The sequence below is a fragment of the Epinephelus moara genome, chromosome 19, assembly GCF_006386435.1.
Source record: "Epinephelus moara isolate mb chromosome 19, YSFRI_EMoa_1.0, whole genome shotgun sequence".
NCBI lineage: Eukaryota > Metazoa > Chordata > Actinopteri > Perciformes > Serranidae > Epinephelus > Epinephelus moara.
The window spans coordinates 24711755-24734633 of NC_065524.1; the positions used below are offsets into that span (position 1 = coordinate 24711755).

The 22879-nt window shown below is 39.9% G+C and overlaps 1 protein-coding gene across 1 annotated transcript; it reads left to right on the plus strand.

Moving 5' to 3' along the window:
- Positions 1-54: 54 nt before the first annotated feature.
- Positions 55-22830, plus strand: cfap43 (cilia and flagella associated protein 43). Its single transcript, XM_050071834.1, has 38 exons — positions 55-163; positions 1847-2100; positions 2271-2367; positions 2477-2644; positions 2734-2884; positions 3068-3212; positions 3334-3416; positions 3596-3727; positions 3845-3961; positions 4060-4137; positions 4268-4416; positions 6557-6660; positions 6868-7017; positions 8378-8538; positions 8688-8852; positions 8933-9063; positions 10096-10261; positions 11630-11740; positions 12420-12497; positions 12928-13044; positions 14369-14473; positions 14576-14692; positions 15208-15402; positions 15605-15811; positions 15992-16075; positions 16310-16390; positions 17217-17345; positions 17451-17570; positions 18389-18496; positions 18755-18841; positions 18930-19018; positions 19103-19313; positions 20346-20458; positions 20680-20839; positions 20934-21098; positions 22205-22285; positions 22383-22536; positions 22617-22830. Exons 1-38 carry the CDS (start codon positions 135-137, stop codon positions 22790-22792), a joined length of 4968 nt encoding a protein of 1655 aa, XP_049927791.1. The 5' UTR covers positions 55-134; the 3' UTR covers positions 22793-22830.
- Positions 22831-22879: the final 49 nt, after the last annotated feature.

Consider the following 22879-nt stretch of genomic DNA (forward strand, 5'->3'; position numbering starts at 1 on the left):
CCAATAGCAGGAGAGGGTGGTTTCCTAGGAGTTTTGTGGTTGCCAGGGTTACACAACGACTCTTCCAGCCGTTAGTGTGTTGTACTGGTGAAAAAGTTTAACTTTACTGTGTGTATTTTTATTCCTGTCTTAAAATGGATGACTTTGGAAGTCTAGAAGTCAGGTATGTCTCCGCTACAAATACACACATATATATTTTTTACTTAACTACAATTAACGCACACCGTTAATGTACCGCTTTATACCAGTTGTGTATAGCAGTTAAGCTAGCTAATATTAAGATGCTCATTTGTTAGCATAGGGTGAAATCAGGTAAAATGGGACACATAAGGTTTTACATCTTAGGCTCTTTAAATATTAGCAGCCAGTCACCAAACATGTTATTGTCACATCATTACAAATGTCCTTTACATGAAACAGTCATTTTTATTGGTCTTGGCCACACCAAAGATATAAAACAAATATTAACTCTCAGAACTTGCCAAGTTAGCCATGTGGCTTTTTTTGTGGCTGACTTTCTCATTTTAGTAATGAGTCCTGCAGCTAAAACAATAAGGGTACAACAACAAAATGGTTGCAGGATGTTGCATTTTATTAACTGTTTGACTTACAATCCAAATATTTTTACAATACACTTTACTTTTCAGGAGAAAAGGTTTTGAGTGAGTGCTTAATGCAGTCAAGTAAAATGGGACAAAAAATTAAGTGAAAATGGGACATTTTCTGAAGTGAAACCAGCATGGTTTAGGCTCCCAGGTGCCATAAAATCATGGGTTTTGCTATAGTGTGCCACCCTGTCATATTACAGACATGTCTAGTATTTTTGTTAGTTAGAAAATATCAAAGATGATGTTGAGTCCATGTCAGCCACAATAGTCCAGAGTAGGGATGAACAATAATATCGGCTTGCATCAGCTGATATTGGCTTTAAAATGAACTATCAGAATCAGCCAACATGATTTTTTTTAAATCTTATTTTGCACACACATCTATCCATTTTTTCCACTTATCCGGGGCTGGGTCACAGGGACAGCAGGCCAAGCAAAGCACCCCAGACGTCCCTCTCCCCACTAATGCTTTCCAGCTCCTCCTGGGGGACCCCAAGGCGTTCCCAGGCCAGATGAGATACAGTATGTAATCTGTCCAGCACAACGAATGAATATTACATCCCTTAAAAAGGATTTTATGTCATGTCTCCATCTGCTGGTGGGCATGCATAACATGATGTTAATTCCATCACAGAAGACACTTGATGATCACTAAAATTAGGTTATATCGATAATATTGGCATATTGGATATCGGCAAAAAATCCAATACCGTGCATCCCTAGTCTAAAATAAGCCATCATTCTTATAAATGCATGTTGTAGACAGTATGGCACCGAGGAAACAGGCAGCAAAAGAACAGAGAAAACATGGCAGAAAAGTTGGATGATCTTTTTTAATGAAAGCCACAGGTTACGTTAATGATTTAAGAAATTCATGAGTGAACTGAAACATTGATTAAACCATTAAAAACATGAACAACAAACATGACTGTCCCATTTTACGTTACCAGTTATCCTATTCTACTTTAACATGTCATCAGAGTGAGGAAGGGGTACTCGCTGTGTTTGAAGGTCCAAAGTTGCTACAATATTTTACCTGGCAACATATTTTCTTCAAATATAGCAAAGAACCAAAATAAGTGCTAAAAGTCTTCAGAGTTTTGGGTGATTTTCTCGGTAAGCTACCAAAAAGTGTCCCAGATTACCTGACTTCACCTGACATATGGGTCACTGAGGTTAGCATACATGAGAGGCAAAAGTTGTGGCTGGCTAATATTCAGCTGTTTTACTCCTTCCAGGTGGATTCAAGGTTTTACAAACAAGACCATCGAGTTTGTCGACAACAAAACAATATGTTACACATGTGGAAGTCATATCTGTTTCCTGAACCTGGAGACAACAAAACAAAGTGTGTTTAAGAGTCCTGGCAGAGGCATCGGTGCACTGACAGCCAATGGCAACAATGGGACCTTTGCTTTCTCTGAGGAAAAACTATCCCCATCTATATTTGTGTATGTTTTCCCTGAGTTGCAGTTGAAGAATGAACTCAAAGGTAAGATATTTTCTCGTAGCTGGGATCAATAGCTAGATCTATGCAGTTGCCATGATATTGTCACCTGTAAGTTTTGTTTTTAGCTATGATATTACTATATTTTTCTTCTAAGATGTATTGAGGTAGTGTAGTTTGTTTGTATACATATCTCTTACATTCATTTTCATTAGGAACAGCACAACTGGACTACACATCTCTGACATTAAGTGATGGTGGTCCGTATTTGGGCTGTTGTTCCTCTCTTCCAGACCACACCATAACAGTGTGGTAAGCCACCGAGAGCAGTACACTACCTTACATTGTGTACTTCATGTTTTCAGTTATGTTTATTTAGGCTGAGAAGCTCTGTTACTGTAATCATGACTGTGTGATGCAGGAACTGGGAAAGCGCTGAGCCCATTTGTACACAACCACAAGTTGGGCAGGGTGTCATTACTTTGGTTTTCAACCCTCTGAATTGGCTCCAGCTCTGTGCTCTGGGCACTACATCCCTCACTGTCTGGAATATTGAGAAGAGTGCCAGCTTTCATGTCCTGAAACCAAGGTAAAGCAGACCTGGCTGCACAAGCATGTAGTAGCAGTAGTAGTGCAATGAACACTGATAATATGTATGTCATATTTGTTGCATTGCAGTGTGATTGAGCTTCCAGCAACTGATGGTTCTTTTGTTGAGCGATTGGTGCCCACCTCTCATACTGCCAGCGACACAGTGCCCTATTTTGGTCCTGAGATGCCTCCCTCAGCCATCTCAGGGCTCAGGGGAGACAAGGCAGAATGCATTATGGTATTGCCCCATTGTTATTTACACACTAATACAACAAAACAAATACACTTTCACCAATTAATGTTTATTTAGGTGATACAGCTGTGATTATAAGATCTATTGGTTGGGAAAAGTGTTTGGTTTCCAGGTACACAAACAAAATGAAATGTAAACTGTTACCCAACTCCACATGTGTTTACACAGACTAAACTGTGTACCAAGGCCAGGCTCACTCCTACTGCCATCTGCTGGACAGCCACATCAGAGCTTTACGTGGGCTGTGCGGAAGGCTTTCTGCTCCTTGTTGACCCAGAGAGTCTCTCTGTCTCGGTCCTCTTCAACCCCACTAGTAAACAGACGCACACACTGGGACACTGGGACGGGGCAGATATTCAAAATATCACTGGGAGCGATTCTACACTTCTATATAAGTATTGCCTAATGTTGTTTTGTGTTTCACTTTTGCTCAGCTGTTGATGCCATTCCTGAACTCAGACAGAGCAGCTTCCAAAGTTTAACCCTTAACAAGAATGGTTTGATCGCTGTGGGAAAGGTACAGGCCAATGCACCCATTAACATCTGTTTGGCTCACTGAGTATGACACATTCAGAATTGAATTAAATATAATACATTCATTCTCCTGCCAGTTGCTGATCTGATTTGCAATTTCAGGCATCAAGAATTCTCACTGACTAGAATTTAAAAGCACCTAAAAATGCTTATGTTTTACAGGAGAGTGTGGTGCACTGCCTGCAAATCAAAGAGACCAAGATCAGCATCACACAAACATGGCAATTAGAAGGACCTGTCACAAAAGTGATGTGCTCCCCTGACTATGAAACATTACTTTTATCTTCTAATACTGTAAGTACTTCAGTAAACCACAATGTGTACATAAAAAACACACGATAATAATGTTACTTGAGAGAAAAGGTGCACTAAAAGAAAATATTAGAACATAACAGGCCTCTTGTTTTTCAGGGGCAAATTTATATGTTGAACCCAGCCCAGTCAGATGAGATTGTGAAAGTCCTGGATGTTCTCAGCGGCAACTTTGTGGCAGCAGCTTTGTCACACATTGACGAGAACATTTGTGTGGTAAAACATTTGTCTTGCTCAAGAATTACAGTGTCTCGTGATGGCATGTGTAATTTAGTCAGTGTCTTTTAAGTAAGCTGTGATGTTTGTGTTCGCAGTCAGTGAGGGATCCGGGACAACTGCAGCTGTGGTCCGCAGATGGCATTTGCCTTGGTTCTTTGTCTCTTCAAGCTGAGGTCAGATTCACAACATGTTAGAATTCAGAACATATCAGCAGTGTCATATTAATAAATTCGTTCTGTAAGCATGTGAACATAAAGGAGGAAAATGTAAGTGAAGTTAAAACTTGTAATCTTTTTTGTTTAGGTGACAAGTCTGGCCTGCTGTCCTATTGCACAATACGCAGCTGTGGGAACGGTTTCAGGAAGTGTCCTCTTTATTGACCTGAACAGGGCGCAGCAACCTCGCCTGGTGCACCGTATTCATCTCTACCACACTCCTGTGGATCACCTAGTGCAAGTATCCTCCATCCCTGTGATACCACAGAGTTTCCAAAATCCAAATTTATTTATAAAGCACATTTAAAAACAAGAACATATGACAAAAGTGCCGTACAACCAACAATTACAAAAATCTTTAAACAACACAATAGCCACCCTTAGACCAATGTAAAAGACAAAAGGGCAACTCTCAAACTGAATTAAAGCCAAGGAATAAAGATGTGTTGATTTAAATACAGGCAGTGTAGGGGCCAGCCTTACATGTAGAGGCAACTGTTCTATAGTTTGGGGGTTAGAACTGGCGATCTCCCCTGTGCTTCTAGTCAACAGACCTGAGTGACCTTGATTGGACATGTGGTTGTAAAATGTCAGAGCAATAGGTTGGAGTCCATTTAATGATTTGTTAGCAAACAATTTAATTTCAAAATCAATCTTAACATGTACAGGGAGCCAGTGAAGGGAGGCTAGTAGGGGGGAAATGTGCTCTCACTTGCTTTCTGGACCAGCTGCAGGTGTGTGAGGGAGGCCTAGCTAACATCAACATAGAGGCATTACAGTGGTCAAATCAGGTTGAGATAAAATGTATGACCCTTACAATATCACTAATGATAAAAAGGACTTGACCTTAGATAAGAGCCTAGATTTGATCACTGAGTTTATCTGTTTGTCCAAATGAGAGTTTTAGTTTAACACAACACAAAATATCTCATCGCACGAGTTGAGATCTGCAGTGGTCGACTTGAGGGGGGATGAGGGGGGATGCCATCCCCTTTGTTAGAAAATTGACCAAAAAGCATCCCCCTTGTTATTCTAGAATCTGTGTGTGCAGGTACGGACGTAATTTGAGGGTGGGACACAGGGGACATGTCCCCCGCACTTCCCGTATCTGTGCCCTCTGTCCCCCGCACTTTTTACAGACGTTACAACGGTTCAATTCGTTTTTAACATGTGTTAACGTGTTTTTCCGAGCCGTCTTTAAACGCACCATGAGTAGACTGCCCCAGGCGCATACACATGCTGTCATGTTGTGATCAGAACACAGACGAGAGGTGGGCTGCTGACTGAGCAGTGCTGCTGTATGTTCAGCAAACCAGCCTGCAAGAAGCAAAAAACCTTGCACAGTTTCTTCCAAACAAACCGTGTAAGTTGAGTAATGCTGTTGCATGTAGATAATGTTAGCTAAATGATGACTAATTAATAGATGCCAGTATATCAAGTTAAGCTAGTAAACAAGAACACTAATGTTATTGTTAACTATGTTAAATACCTTGCTAGCTAGTTTCATGCTAGGAAAAAAAACACTCCTCCTTAATAAGAACTTGTGCTCACTATTGCTTTGCATATATTCTTTAATCTTTATTGCCACAATAGAAAGAGCAGGGTCAGGGAGGAGACAGTGGACCAGAGGCCAGCAAAGATGATCATGCAGGGTTCTCACAGGTGAGGAGAGATTATAATTGGCTGAAAGAAAATATCTAGAGCACAAAAGTGACTGTGCGATTAATTTCCACAGCTATGTCACCCACAAAAGTGACTGTGCGATTAATTTCCACAGCTATGTCACCACTACTATTCCTAATTCTATTTATTATTTTGCTTTGCACATTTATTATCTATATTATTGCAATAGATAGACGAGGGACAGGGAGAAACCAGGCAGGTATCAGGACAGGGACCTGACAGCAGCACCAATTATCAGCCCAAGGCTTCACAGGTAAGGAGAAATTATAACTGGCTAAGGAAATGTCTATAGGATAAGAATGACTCTAAGATTAATTTTCACGGATATTTCAGAACTACTGTCATTTATACTCTAAAATGTTTTTGTCTGTATTGCAATAGCAATACTACTGCATTATTTGTGTTTTAAAGGCAGCAGGTATAGGTCATGCCATTTTTCTTTATCTTGATTAATTTTGCACATCTGTGCTGTCATATTTGATTATGTGTGCACGCAAAAAAATCAAAGCTACATTGCATCCCCCTTATTAAAAATTAACAATTCGACCACTGGTTATCTGTACCCATAAAACCCAGACAGGACAACTGCTCTTCCACATCTGCTCAGGACATGTCACATTGAGTAGTTACATGCTGTCTTACTGTGTGCATGTATTATATTTCTGTGTATGTGTGTGTGTTTGTGCTTCTACAGTTTTGATCAAGAGGGGCACTATCTTTTCACCAGTGCCTCAGATTCACACATCTATGTACTAGATGCAAGGCCATCAAAGAGGTTTTCAGTCATAGGATACACAGGTAGGTACTATGCTGTCCTGTTTGTACCAAGACACTTTACATATCAATGCAGAGGTCATTCAAGCTTTAAACTGATACAGCTATGTACCTCTGTAACACTTTAACTTGAGAACAAAAATGTATTTGGTTATTTTATGTCTAACTATTGAAAGATGGAGTGAGGTCAAGCTCACCTGCATCCTTCTGTCATTTTTCTTTCTTTTCCAGTTGTTCCTGGACCCATTTTGTCACTTTCCACTCAGTGCATCAGGGACTGTGAGCAGGTGAAAGTTCTTGCACTGTGCACTGGACAGAAGGGCAAAAGTCATGATGGTAGCCTGCTCACATTGCTCTCTCTGCCTGTGAGGGACCTTACAGGTACAGCACTGATGGAGTAGATTCATTTCCTTCTTATTCTCTGGATTTTTGTTTTAATTGAGGGCATTTGTGTCTGGTACAGATGAGATAGAGCTGTTCAGAACAGAGAACCAATAGGTCCAATGGCTCCCATTACCTCTCTGAACTAACTGGTGAGGACAGTGTCAAGATGAGGGTCTTCTTGGACACATTATTCGTAAGATGATGTGGTGATAATAACCCAAACAAACTCGGACAGAGGCCAGGGAGGTCCACTGGAGACATGGGAGGTGTGATGTTGGGACATTGAACTCTAGGTGAGGAGAGGTTTACAAGGGGATCAATGGTATTAAACCAATTTCAAGGATTGTGCTAGTTGGTAAAAATGAATGATGGCCTGTAGCTTCCTTTACTTCAATGTTACATAACATTTCAGTCATAAATAATGAGTTACAGTTTTATGAGACTTCCATTTGCCTTCTGTTCTTATTGTTATAAGACTGGGAATCCCATGATTCATCCATGGGAATGCCAGACAGTGGACTTCAGATTGTTTCCAAAGAGAAAACCACAGCCAGAGACATTAACTTAACTGATTAATAGTACTCAGCCAGACATTTTTATCCAATTGTTTAGACATGATGTCACTAAAAATGTTAAAAAGAGAGAAAAACGACTGAACGGTGTACAGAAACACGCCCACTGTTTATACAGCCTGTAAAACTGTGCTGAGCAAGACCATGAGACAGATAGGTCTCAAGAGGAAAGTGCAAACAGTGCGTCTAGGGAGTGGCTGCAGATGAGACTTGTACCATGCACAGGTTAAGACATGCCTGTGTGTTTTAAGGTGTTATCTACATGATAGTTAGAGGTATATTAGGCTGGAATGGTCTGCTAATGTTTTTTAACAATATCGCTAGCAAAAATGAAAGTGACAGCCAATTCCTTCTTTGTTTGCTTGATGTTTTGCCTCGCTGTATTTACGTTTTTTTAGCCACTGTGTTGTGATTTTCATAGCTCACTCTTGGATGTGTGCTTATGGTCTTTAAGTCCTGACCTCATCCGTGCAAAGGTCAGGGTCTTACCACCACATACTTCTAGTGGGTCATAAGGGATGATTGAGAGGGAGTACTTCAGTATGAGTCCATACATTGTTTTTAGGAAAATCCTGCGTTGTATATCTTTAAAATCGTCAATAACTTTTGATCTTACGTTGTCTTGTATAACAATGTTTATAGAGTCTTTCTATATGTGGTGTGTTTTATATGCATGCTTAAGCTGATGCAGCACCTCTGTAAAAAGCCCTCACTATTATTGTAGGTGTGTGTGTGATAAGCAAGCTGTAGCAGCTGATTGATGATGTGTCCTTTCTTACCTATAGGTCCAGATTGTGTAGACCGCCATGGTTGTCTGTCTCCTCACATCCTCAAAGTGTCCAGATATGAAGTGCCTCACCCACTTACGTCCTGTGTACTGGGAGACAGTGAGGTCTTTGCTTACTGCCACAAGAGAAAAACTCTTCAGCACTTTCGGCTTCCTCAGGTTTACTGCTGCCAAATGTGACAGATTATGATCCTTATTCTCTCGTCATCCACCTAAAATATCACTGATCATTATTATTATTATTATTATTATCATATAGAAACAGTGACAGTGATTAACACATTACCGTGCTTCCTGATTTTGTCCAGGACACAGACGGCCTCTCCAGTCAACAGGTGGTCCAGCTCAAGCCAGAGCAGGAAGTGAGGGGTCACCCTCTGGGCCCTGCCTCTCCCATCCTGTCTCCACACCAATTATGGCTGGCTTCTGTGGGCCAAGATGGCCTCCTACGCATCCGAGAAACTGCTTCCATGGTGGGAGCTCATTTTGTTTTATTTGTTTCTGAATCAAGTTTTCATTCTCTGTGGTTACGATGCTGTTGCTGCACGTACAGGGGCGGTACACTGAACTGCAGTGTCATTCATGGCGTCTGGGTGGAGTTGGGAGCGTGTCCTTCTCTGCAGACAGCCAGACCCTCCTCACTGCTGGCTTTAAAGATGGCTCTCTTGTGTGTGCTGATCTCAGGTAAAGCAACAAGCAGTCTGACATGCTTACACAATGCACAGCTGTAAACAGTAGAGGGAGCTGTTGCTCTCAGTAGTGATGCCACCCATATACAGCTTGGTATAATGCACATTAAACAGTATTTCCTCTCTTTGCGTCGGCCTTGATGGACAATAGTAAATAAACACAACTGAAGTGGTGGGTCGAGGAGGATCATGGTCGTAATCTGCAGGAAAACAAAGATCCAATAAATTTAACAGCCCAATCTCCCCCCTGAATCAGATCACATTCCACATCTGGCTCCTCTGCTTGCTCCTGCCTGCTATTGTTTTGATGTGTAAAAATATTTTCCGCAGCCCTTACTACTTGTGAGAACACTGTTTTTTAATGTTCCAGGAATTGTATTTTTTTCTCCAATCTATTGTTGGGTCGCCATGTGTCTTTGTTTATTGTGGATATGGGAATTTTAAGGACGGGTCTGATTTATTTTGAGTCAATCCCATATACACACTCCTGCTGTCTTAAATATTCAGTAGCGCACTGAAGTCACAGCTGGAATTAGCCCGTGATAAATACGCTATTTACTCCTGTTTGAATAACATTTGCAAAAAATACAGAACTATAAAAAAACGATATATGTGTGAACATTTTTTAAAGATTTGCATCTTCAGTGGGAAAAAATGAGCCTTGGGGCTGAGTGCCACAGACGGGGAACAGAAGTTGGAAATTATAGAGGAATGAAGTAATTGCACAGTTTCTTTGGTCTTTTCATTTTGATTTGTCGACGAATAAAACTGTAGAATATGGTCAGCCTTATCCACTGATGTTATTCTAGTCTTACACTTGATGATTTATAGATATATTACAAATAGAAACTGGCTACTTGATGGATTATATCATAAGGCAGAAAGAAACAGCATGATTTGTTTTTGAAAGATCATATAAAATGGTTAATTCTGTAATTATTTGGTCTTATGGATCATCATTAGACCTCTATGACATATCTTCATATATCTACTGTGATATTGTGTATATATTGTGGATTCTATACAGACTTAAAGGTGTAAAAGCTGGTAAGGTGAATGAAGCTACTGAGTACAGTCAGTCTATGGATCATTTCTTGAAGACCATAATCAACACAGAGAATCCCGTCCTCATTAACCTGCCTGAGTGGGACCAAGGGTCTCCTGCTGGCACTGAAAAACCAGCGGAAAGTGAGGTAAATTATATTTTTATGTTCTACTTTAGCATTTAATTAGTGCTATGTAACAGTTACTGTGTTTGTTGCTTTGCCATGCATTAATATTGACATTCATGAAGGTTGTAATGTTCAGTTATACTGAGCTGTTTTTTCATTTTAGTATCCCCTCATTGTTATACATGTGGTGGAAAAAATATTAGAAACACTGCAGCAACAAAATTCAACAGTACCACAGACTTTAACCTCTAAAAGGATGATCAAGGAACACCACTCTAACACAGGTTCAACAAAAATATTGTGTTACAGACTTAGAATATTGATCAAATTTGTCAGCTTACTGGACAGCAAAGTATTTTGGCATTGTAGCTTTTGTAAGTGTGAGGCATCCCAGACTATAATGATAAATGTGAATTGTTTGTAACAGAGCTGTTTCAATGTACAGCTCTGCATTTTTTGTTCTTATGCAAGGCACCGTGATACATCTGGAATGAATATTACACAATTGATAGATACTAAATTATGTTATTTATTGCCTATGCAAAAGCCTTGTTTATTACTTAAAGGGCAAGTTCAGTATTTCACAACTTAGACCCTATTTTCCCATGTTTTTGTCTCTTAGTGACTAATGGGAACAGCAATTTTTGAAACTGATCCAGTATTAAGTGAGACTGCTGCAGATGGTGGTGGCAAAACAGGCTGCAATGTAACCATTAAAGAGTAAGATCCTTTCTGTTTATCAAAAACAGCCCCCAAAATTGCTGTCACCAATCACACCAGACTCCATTTGAATAAACATTAATTTTATCATTATAAAACACACTTCATTCTAAATTCACAAAAACAAAATAAAACTCACAAAAGCCATCTTGGCTCATCTTTCCACTGTTCCAACCATCACTAACTCTGGTTCAGTTGAAATAAACCCTTAATACACCTGGTTTAATGGTGACAATATGCTGGCTCTATACAAGCTAAAATTACTGTTTATTTAAACAGAGTCTGGTGGAATTGACAATGGCGTTTTCAAGGCTGTTTCAGGTGAAACATGAATAATCTTAATCTTACAGAAAGGTCTGTCACTATAGGGATGCTTTTAATTATTGTTGTTAGACACTTGAAATAATAGTCTGAGCATTTCAGCGTCCAACAAAAATTTTTAAGTGGATGTAAACTGATGATGTTAATATGCTCCGATTGGTACTCGCTCAATACTGGACAAATTCTTCAGTCAATTAGACACAAAACATGGGAAAATCGGGTCCAGGTTGAAAACTACTGAACTTACTCTTTAATTAGATTAACATTCTAACAATGTGTCAAAGCAAATGCATTTATGTTTCTATATCTGTGTATTATTTATTTATCCATATTGTTAACACTCTGTAGGTCAGTGGTGGAGCACAGACTGTGGATGTGACAGAGCAGGATGAGAGTTATAACAGCCTGCTGTCTGCTCCTCCTTCACACCCCACCTGGCTGGAGAGCAGGCGAGAGGCGGTCAGTGACTAGCATGCTGTAATATTTGCGGTGGTGGCATAAGATGTGAATAATGTAAACTATGTTTAGAGACTTCTCCTGGGTCTCAGCGGTGTTGCAGGTGGAGGATTTCGAAAGTGCCCATTGCACCTGTGTGTGATATCTTGCCATGCTGCTTTTGGCGAACAGTTTATCCATGCAGCAGCTTGATTTATCGCCTTGTACTATAGAGTGAGAAAATCAACCAATTAGCAAATAGCAGATAAGCATTTGTAAATAAATGTACAATACTTTGTCACCTGACAAAGCTCCTTGATAACAATAAATGATACTGAGGGTGTGGCAGTCTTTGTGGGTTTACACTTTGCTGCTAATCACACATGGGAAACGGGCAGAGACATTTTCCTGCCTGCTTTTATGCCGCAACATGCTTTCTAATCTGACTCACATTTTCTTCGAACACTTGTGCTTAATTCAAGCTGCATCATGTCGAGTGATAAAATGTTGGATAGCATATAATTAATCTTCTTTCCCCATGTTGTAAAATGCATCATAATTAACACACTGTGTGTCTGCGAGACATTTGGGTTTACCTACAGTAGGAAGGTGGGCAGGTGTTGGGAAGTTGACATAAGTGTACGCACTTTAACACTAAATGATTCAAGGAATATCTGACTTGTTTTTTCAATCTGTTCTTTAGGTTATGAAAGAAGAGAATGAGCAATATTCTGAGACGAAGAAAAAACTGAGGAAAAGTCTCAAAGAGTTACGTGACACTGTGAGTTTGTTTTTCAATCTGCACTTGAGACAATACTCATAAGTTCCTAAACAGGAAGAAGGTATCATGACAAACACAAAACAACATCCCACAGTGCATGTACGTAAGCATGTGAGTGCTTTTCAGTTCAAAAAGACTTATCCCTGTAATTACATGCAGCAGGTCACTACCAGGGCAACACATACACACAGTAAGTTAGGGGGCAAAACACTTCATAACAAAACCAAAGCAGAAAGATAAAATAAAATGCATAAACAAGCTATGAAGCCATGCTGATGTCAACACTGAACTGAAAGTATCTCTTGAAGTTATGCTTGAAGTCCATCATTAAAAATATGTATCATTTCAACAAACAGGTAACATTTGTAGTTATGTTTTGAACAGTCAAGCTACAAACGATGACTAAACTGTGTGTATTTCTTGTTGTCAGATCCAGGAGATGATGCGTGAAAATGAGAACGACCCAGATGCCGAGCGCCTGGAGCAACAGGAGTTCAACCTGAATATTGAGGAGCAGAAGAGACTGGAGGAGCAGGAAGTTACTCATGTAATGCACACATACAGTACACACACATTAATGAAGAAGAAGAAGCACTTTATTTATCCTTAATGGGGACATTTTTTCCATAGATAGTGTAAAAGAAGTGGACATAGCCACTGTGACATCACCCATTAGTTTATGGACTATCATTTTGAAGCCTCAAGTTTTGGATTTTTGTCATCCCCATTTTGTGTTTTTGTGGAGTATACGCCTTGCTACAGCTCCACGAGACAAAATCACAAAATATCAAGAAAGGTAATATTTTTTTAGACCTTTTTTGTTACTAAACTGAAAAATAGAACTGCATCTTTAACCGAACTAAAACTAGCTTAATTGCCTTGTAAATTCATCGTGAAACACACTTAATTTAAACTGTTGAAACAAAATAAATTCACCAAAACCGTTTTAGTTCATCATGCTAGTCAACTAGTTGGTTCGTCCTCTTTTCCAACAGTCACTAACTCTGGTTTGGTCGCAATAACCCTTAATTCACCAAGTTAGATGTGGAAACATGCTGTTTTTCCTGTGGTCTCTCTGCCGTTGTTGGCCAGCTGTTTGCAGTCCTGTAACATTATCCCCACCACTGGCAGTGGTTTCTCTGTTCAGCTGCCTGTTCCAAGAGTAGAGACTGACCTCTGGTGGTGTGTGCTGTGCACTACATACAATACATCCTCAGTACAGCCTTTCAGTATGAGTTTAATAGAAAGATAAACACCTGTATTTTTGATGTTAATGAAAATCCTTCTGTCGGGATTTCTGAATACCCTGGTATACTCTAATACTGCAATACTGCCCAAGCCTAGCCTCTATTCTGATTTACAGGTCGCTGTGATAATTTGTTAATCACAAGGTAGCCATGTTTAAAAGCATACCCTGCTTTATGACATGTTTACTGAGGTTGTAAATCAAGTGAGAAATATTGTCATTTTCTTAGAGACATCTACACAGTCTGAAGTGTTTTGGTTTTTTTGCAACCAGTGGAGGTTTAAGGACTCTATGCATTGGCTTCACTTTTTTAGACCCTGAGGCTACATCCATTTCTTTTATGAAGTCAGTGAGTGTCACACTGAAATACACGCTTAATGGAGAATGGCTGTGATCCAAACAGTTGTGGGTTTGGCACCACTGCAGTGCCCAGGAGGTGAACTGGCACCTCTCCAGCTACCAGTCTACACTCCGGACTTTGGTATGTTCCGGACATGAACTGCCCACCCTCTGGTCCCCAAGCCAAGTCTCTACAGACTAAGCCACTGCTGCCCCCAGTGCAATGTATTTTTCAACTTGGTTTGAGCTCATGATGGTAGTAATTTTTAATGCGGTCACATTTTAGGTGCGCACTGAAGTGGAATGGGAGATTTTATCAAAATGGTACCTCCGTGATGTCCTACAGAGAGAATGCTGGGATTCTTTGAAGGTCAAAGGCAAGGCCATAAAGGTGGGATGACAAACACAGTGAAAGCGTTACATTTCTTATTTATCACAGAAATGTTATGATCTGTACTAAGAAATATGAATCGCTTCTGGCTTTCTACCACAGGCCTTTCATTCTGACCATGAGGTGAAGAACTACCCTTTGAAGGAGCGAACAGGGAAAGAGCTGGAGGACCTTCGCAGGGTTCAGAATACGAGGAAGAATGAAGAGGCTGCTTGCACCGTAAGCAAAACTACTCCACAGCCCTGAGCTGTATGTGGTTTAGATTCTTGTTAATGCCGTAATGAGGAGCACATGTGATGAGCCAGAATGGATTAGATGATATATTTACTGTTTTTAATGTGGAACAGACAGGCAGCATGCAAACATCTTCTCAAAGCTGTGATAAGGCAGCCTCGTCAGTATGTGGGTTTTCACACTCTGGAAATACATTTTATGGCAAAACCATTCAAGTCAAAACAGGTTTACAGCTGGAAAATAATTTGATGCTTTGAATCACGCTCCTACGTCTGACCTTTCACTGTTGTAACTTTTTTAAATGCTTGAAAACGTGCCAGTCCGCTGGTGTCGAAACTTTTCTAGATTTACAGCCATGTGGCCTGAAGATGGTTGTTTAGATAGCTCCCTTCACTGCAATATTCTTAAGATAAAGTTTATAATCTTATGGCCGCAGAGTTGATCCTCAACATTTATTTCTGCTCTCTTATTCAAAATATTTCCCCACCTTCCGACTGCAGCAGAGCAGCGTAAAGAAAACTTCCAACACAGTGAGTGCGAATGAGGACAAGCTCGGGGAGGAAGGCCACGAGGCAGAAAGTGCTGCTGTAACAGGAAGTTTCACCGCCAAGTTGGGATATTCTAATCCTTACATCTACAATCAGTTCTGCCTGCAGACTACAGAGCAGAAGATCAACCAGATAATTCTGCTACAGGTGGGAACCTGCTTAAAAACCGCTTTAAACTATATTATATCATAATAAAACACACACTTCAGCCAAAGATGTGAACAAGTGAAATAAAAAGCACATGAAAATGAGTGATTTAAAAGAACTGACAGCTCAGTCACACATGGTTGTTGTCATAATGATGATAAATATTTTTTCTTTGCCTGATTTCACTCGTCTCCGACTGTAGGATGTGATTTATAACATCAAGACATCTTTCAACACTGAGTTTGACGCCGTGCACAAGCAGAAGGTGCAGGAGCTGAACCGTGTGAGGGACAGGAACAGACACATCCGGGACATCATGCTGAAGCTGGACATGAATGAGAAGCTGTGGGAGCCCAGCCTGACCATCAGCGAGCAGCCAAAGAGGCTGCTCACAGTGGACGACTCTGAGGTTACCGACCTCCTCGTGAAACATCCAAACAGTTGACAAAGTTCACACATAGTTCAACAAACAAAGAGTACATGTCGAGCTACTCTGTGGTTTGTTTGTTTGTTTTACTAAATTGTGAAGTACTGTATGGTCATTACCGTATGGTTTACCAGAGAAATATGCACCTTTGTCCCATTCTAGATAAAAGCAGAGAAGTTTCTCACCCCAGAGAAGAAGGAGGAGGAGAGGAAGAAGCTGGAGGAGCAAAAACGTCTGGCTGCCGAAGTATGCTGCCATAAAAAATGTGTTTTTGTTTTGCAACTCTTGTTTGTCGCCATTAACAAATTCCTTAAATACTTCCATATATGAAAACAGCATCCATGATTATTGTTGACAACAGTGGGAGTACATTTATCAGTCCTTTACCAAAAAGAAATGAAATATACGTGATTTATAGAAAGGCATAAATATAAGCAGTTCACTTGTCTTATTAACAAAATGTCTGTCTTTCTGTTGCAGGGTGATGAAGTCAGAGACAGGGCTCTGGACGACATGATGGATGGAGTGCTTGAAGTGAAAAAAGAGGACATCTTGAAAATGGTGGGTCAAAATATTACAATTTTTGTGTGCGCATTTATAATAAAATAGATGATCCTGACTTTTTTCCTGTGATATATTATGTATTTACTTGTTTGATCAATTATTTCGAGACAATTTGAAATACATTTTTTTTTTCAAGAATCAAGTGATTTAGTCAAGAAAATCTGCAACTGTTTTAATAATCTATTAATTGTTTAGTCATTTTTCAAGCAACAATCTTGAACATTCTCTGGTTTCAGTTTCTCGAATGGGAAGATTTGCTGATTCAGTAAACAGTAAACCAAAGATTTTTGAGTTTTAAAAACAATCTTTATAAGAAATACCACAAATTCTTTAATAAATATTTCTAAAACAAGACATTTGCTCTCCTTGGGCTGTTGGGAACTATAATGGGCATTTATTTGAATTAATGGTCCGCAGTTCTCTGACAGATTTATAGAATAAAATATTAATCTGTGAAATCAATCGCTAGTTTCAGCCCTAATGTAAATGTAGTTTTTTTTAATCATTATTAGGTGTAAATTTATTATGTAATTAGATCACAGGGTATGCAAAGAGTTTCCGTCTGAGAGAGAAAGATTGAAAAGCAGAGCAGAGGAAAACCCTTCGGTACCTCCTGCAGTTGTTTCTCATGACGTACACTAAACACTACATCTCACTGCAGCCAAAATACTCAATGCTCGCACGAGAAAGCATTAATTCTCTCCCTTTAGGCAAATGATGTCTTAGGTTTGTTTTGTACTTGACATACTTTTCTGGGCAGCGTCAGTTGAATTAGACAAATCAGCTTGAAGTGCACATAGTTTCTATTGAATTGCCTCCACAGGAAATACCTCTGCCTGAGTTTGTTTTGAGCAAACCTGACAGCCAGTGGACTGAGGAGGAGAAGAAAGCCTTTAAAGAGAATGAAAAGAAAAGCAAAGACCTGAGTGAGGAGAAGGAGAAATACAAAAAGGTGCTACAGAAGAAACATTCACAGTTCTGTTTTGCTACTGTCAGAAATATAGTTATCATGTGATCAGTGATCCATATCAATCATCTGTGAACTCTGTGATTACAGTCACTGGAAAATGAAATGAAAAAACTGCAGGCGTCCAACAGGGATGCAACCAAAAAGTTGGATGACACTTTGACGAAGCTGTTTGAGAAGAAAATGAAATGTGAAATGGCTATTTATCAGGTGAGCCAACGCACAGGTACACACAGTACATGCATGTGATATTTCTTTATTTTAATGTATTTTATTTATAAGGACAACACACATTAATCAAAATTTCTGTAAACGTGCAGTCCTTTGGCAAGATGTTTTGGACAAAGATATAAAGACATAAAGACAGCATGAACTACAGCAAACAGAGATACTCAAGATGGTACAGAAGCCATGCAAAGCAACAAGCAACAGCAAAGCATCAGTACAACACAATAACACAAACAGCATGTGAGCACAAACAGACATGAACATGAAGTACCAACACACAGATTAGCATTACATGCAGACATGCCGAGCAGCAATAGTAATTATGTAGGTCTCAATAAAATATTAAAACATGCAGTTACAGGTCAGCAACATGGTCATTTGCACTAACACACAAGCTATGTGACACAAAATTAGCCATGCTGTTGATAAAATAAATATTGCATACATACCCATGCAGAGTTGGCTGCCTGGCAGTGGGCAAAGGACGGAAAGCAAGTCAGCAGCATGTAAGCCAGAAATAACAACAGTGTAGAAATGTTCACATGTCTGATTGTCCAAAAACCAGGTCTTGAGCCTTTGTTCGATGGTGTGATAGGCATTACACATTGACAGACTCATTACACTTAAAGCTAATCTGCGTCACGTTGTTTCCTTTTGTTTTCTCATTTTCCTCACACAGGATGAAAGGCCCTCTGTTCTCATTGTGGTTTTCTCCTTAAGATAATTGGGAGAGATGATATCTTGTGTATGTGTCTTCTTCACAAATACTGATTTAATGTTGTTTTTGATGTGTTTTACAGGAAGAGCTCAAGATTACCTATCTGGTTTATTCAGTCCTCACAGAAGACGAGATGAGAAACCGAGAGCTGGAGCTCAAGCTCAAACTTGAAAAAATGTTGGCGTACAAGGTCAGAAAACTCGTAATAAAACAGAGAAAAACAGTAATGCTGAAGGAATTTATCACTGGCAGCCTCAGTTTCTGTTATTCGTCAGACACCTGAGTAAATGGCAGGGATGTTCTTCTTCCAAATTCTTGTTTAATATCTTGCCATCACTCAGGCGTGTTTTGCAAGAGCTAACCTGTGCGCCGCTCTCATTTCAAGAATGCCAGTGGCTAGTTATCATACACGCTGCTCCTGTGTTATTGACCCGTATTTCTCTGACAGGATGAAATTGCCGAGGAAGTGAAGAGACATGAAGAGGAAGTGGAATTGTTTCAGGAGGCCTATGACAGCCTTGTAGCTGAGGACAAAGTAAGCCAGCTGGTAAAACACTGAAATCATTTTGACTGTAAGTGATGGTGCACATACATTGATATAACATCCACTCATGTCTCCAAAGGTTCTTGACAAAGAATTCAGGAGGGAGTTCTTTGATGTACCAAGCAATGTGGTTGACCAACTATATAAGTCATTCAAGCGTAGACCCAGGTGGGTGATACTTACCTCGATGTCCACACACTGTAAGTTGTAAATCAGCTGCTCAGTCACTGCACACTGTCTCTTATGCCTCAGGGTTCAAAAGATAAAGACCCAGACCGACAACAACTCCAGCCCGTTTAAAAACCAGCGTCTGTGTGGCTCTCTGGCTCCTGATGCACTCGGCAAAATGTTGAAGGCCGTGGAGGAGCTTGATACTCCGGAGAATGTACCAGCAGGCTTAAGCCCATTGATCTGGGAGAGGTTTCGTCTTGTCCGCAAAGCAAAAATAGAGAGTGAGCATAAGGTAAAATGAGGACATGGAAATGTTAAAGAGTGGAGAGAGACACAGACAAACATTGCCAGTCAGCTGAAATACTGACAGAGGCTTTTCACACTGGAAATATACAATTAGTATTACATTTTATAGTCTGTTAACAAACTTTTTTGTTTTAATCTGCATCCTATTTCCTCATGTTTTTGTGTCTCAGTAACTAATGGAGACAACAGTTTAAATTAGTCCAGTACTGAGTGAAAGAGCTCCAGCCAGCAGCATCAAAACAGGCTGCAATGTCACCACTTGGGGGGTGTTCGCACTGTTAGTTTACATCCACTGAAAGAGCTTGTTTTTGCCACTGATGGGCTCAAATTATTTTCTAAGTGTCTTACAAAATTACAGAGAGGATCCCTACAGAGATAGACCTTTCTGTTAAAGGGTAAGATCCTTTTTGTTTAACCAGAACCCCCCAGAAATCATTTAAATAAACAGTAATTTTAGTGTGTATAGACATATCTAACTGAGTGAATTAAGGGTTTATTTCAACCAAATAAAGGTTGATGCAACAGTGGAAAACTAAGATGGCTTTTTTTTCTCTATCAACTTAGAATGAGGTCTATTTTACAATGGTAAGATTACTGTTTATTTAAATGGATTCTGGTGGGTTTGGCGACTTTGGGGCTGTTTCTGGTTAAAATGATCTTACTCTTTAACAAAAAAAAGGTTGATTCTTTAGGGATCCTTTCAATAATTTTAAAAACACTTACAATAACAGTGTGAGCCTGTCAGTGGCAAAAATAAGCACTTTTAGTGGTGTATTGACAGTGCACAATACCCCCTTTCACAGCTGCTAGCCGGACCAATTTTAAAAAATGTTCATTAATCACAGACTCAAAAAACATGGGAAAATAGGGCCCAGGTTGAAAAATACAGAAGTTCCCCTTTAAATCTTTTTAATTGCAATTGTAAATTTATATTGCCAACATTATATTTAAGAAACTTTACCAAATTATTGTGTTTCATTTGTAGTTGTCTGTTCACTCTTTGACATGTCTTCTGCAGATAAAAGTAAAAGCTCTGACTATTGCTGAGATGCATGCGTTCCTACAGAAGAAGAGAGATGAAGAGAACGCCGCTCTACAGGAAATTAAAAATCTCTCTGACGGACTTGAAAGGTATTACCGCCATGTTGTCACTCCTTCTGATTATCATCACTCATTAAGGATGAACTGAGAGTATGGCACTCGAGCCATGACTCATAAATATGAGAATTTGTCTCATTGTCTGAAACCTGTAACAACAGTAAAAGGTGATATATTAAAAGTAAATGTTATTTATTGTATTTCTCGAATGAAGAATGATCCTCTAATGATTTTGTTGTCCTGCTTCCTTCTAGTCTGCATAAGGAGAAGCACCGTTTCCTGATGGACATCATGGTCCAGGTCCTGCTCAAACAGGGCCAGGTGGAGGTGTCCACCACAGACCTGACTCCTGACTACACTGCCTCTGTGCTCCTTCACATGAGTGTGGTGGAGGACCTCAACAAAACCATCAGGGTAAGCCTACACGACCAGACACACTTTCACAAAACAAGGATATATATTCTTATGAGGGATCTGTGTGTCAAGTAATTATTATGCATATGATCAGACGCTTGGAGAGCAGAAGGTCGCCTCCATGGTGGAGTGCAAAGACATCCGTAAGGGCTTCATCCAGCTGCAGTGGGAGGACAGGATGATGAGGATGCAAATAGAGGACCTCAACACCAAGGCGAGGGACATCCAAAAGTTAAGACTCTCTGAGAGGCAACGGGAAGTAAGTTTAAAACATTATCATACAGGGTTTTTTTTTCAGCTTTCCTCTGAGACATGGATTTATTTTATTCTCAATCAAATCCTGTGTAACACTTTCTGAGCAATAATGCTATTGGATAGTAATTAGATTTGACCTTGTGCATAATTCATGGTAATTACGCGTCAGAAACTTCCGAGAAGATCAGCATCTTCTCGAAAAGGCATTAAAGTCTCCATTTATGGTGAAACTTTAACCCTGTTAGAATTTCTGGCCAAACCTCAGTCGCTGATATCAAGGCAGGTATTTTGGTTTTGGCAGCATGAGATGTTTTGCGAGCAGAAAATTGTTACCATCCCCGAACACAGATGGATCATCTTTTGTTATCAGAGACACACACCCTGCTCACGTAAGCTCCCCACCCTATTTTTTTCTTCTTCTTTCCGCATGTTTGAAAAGCGTATAGGTGGAGGCTGCTTAAATATACTATAACATACTTGTGCTTTCTTTACTCCTGCTTTAAGATCTCTGACATGCCTATACAATATTTAAAAAGTGTAGAAAACTGAAAGCTTCTCTTCTTTGTTTGGCAGCAGATGCCAATCTAAGGCGTGAACAGGCAGTTTAATAAAAAACAGACTACAAATGCTGACAGGAAGATACTTTGCTCCAATCTGTTAACCCCTTCATACACATTATAAAACACGAGGGATTTCACGTGTTGTTGATATGAAAAATAAGAGAGGTGGTGGTTGTGCAGTGAAGAAATACATAAAGATCATATGAGTCATCCATCAATTTTATTTTCAACAAGTCGATGAGCATGGCACACACGGAGTCACGTTTCCAGGCCTGAGTGCCAGTTTCCTCTGGCAAAAGGTTCAGGTAGCTCTGCTGTGGCGTGGCATGCAGCTTCCTGTCATTGTTTAGCCCCCCTGAAACCCTGAGAGGAAAAGAAACTTTAACTATAAACAAATCCGTCCGGAGTGATCCTGAATACTTTATGATGAAGCCGTTTTTCCATGACTGTTGTCAAAAGATCTGGAGCAGACACTTAATGTTGCTGCTCCTTTTGTTTTATCTTTACCTTTGTTAAAGGTTATTATTCTGTTAATCTCTTTTCTTTTAAGTATCTCAGCAAGACAGATCAAAACAGTCGCGTGTCCAAGCAAGTTTCCACTCTTGAGAAAGAGATGGATTTCCAGGAAAAGGTAACAAAAAACTAAAGACGTGATCTCATTAAATGGCTCTGTATTTTTTTAATTTCTATCCCCGACTGTTAATATACACATTCTGCTCTACTTTTAGACTCATCTTAAATATGTGCAACATCGCATAAAAAATATCAAACAAATTAAAAGGCAGGCGGCAATGAAAGCCAAGAAAAACAAAACTGTAGAGGAGCAGCTACCGGACATGCAGATGACCGTGGCAGAGAGGAGACACGTCTGTAAAGCAACAGGTAATAATCACTTCAGCTCACTGCAGATGCAGCTTTCAGAGCCCTTATCTGACTGATAATGTGACTTGTTTGTTGTTCAGCTTCAGAGGAAAATAAGGCGGCTAAAACAGAGGAGCGCTACAGGGAAATCGTTCAGAGGAAGAACTTGGCGGACTTTGCCAGAGAGCAGGCGGAGGATCTGGCTTTCCTCTGGGCAGAGGTCGAGCGTCTGAGGATGAAGAACTTTCCTTCGCTCGATCAGCTGAAACACAACTGAGCGAAGCCTTCTCTTCAACAGATAACAGTTTTATTTACACCTCTTTAAGCAAGTAAACTTTACAGCTTAAGCTGAGAATAACAATAG

Coding starts and splice junctions, on each gene's coding strand:
- cfap43 (XM_050071834.1), top strand. CDS start 135: ATGGATGACTTTGGAAGTCTAGAAGTCAG. Junction 19,314..20,345: donor AAATAGAGAGTGAGCATAAG/GTAAAATGAGGA, acceptor TGTCTTCTGCAG/ATAAAAGTAAAAGCTCTGAC. Junction 22,537..22,616: donor ACACGTCTGTAAAGCAACAG/GTAATAATCACT, acceptor TTTGTTGTTCAG/CTTCAGAGGAAAATAAGGCG.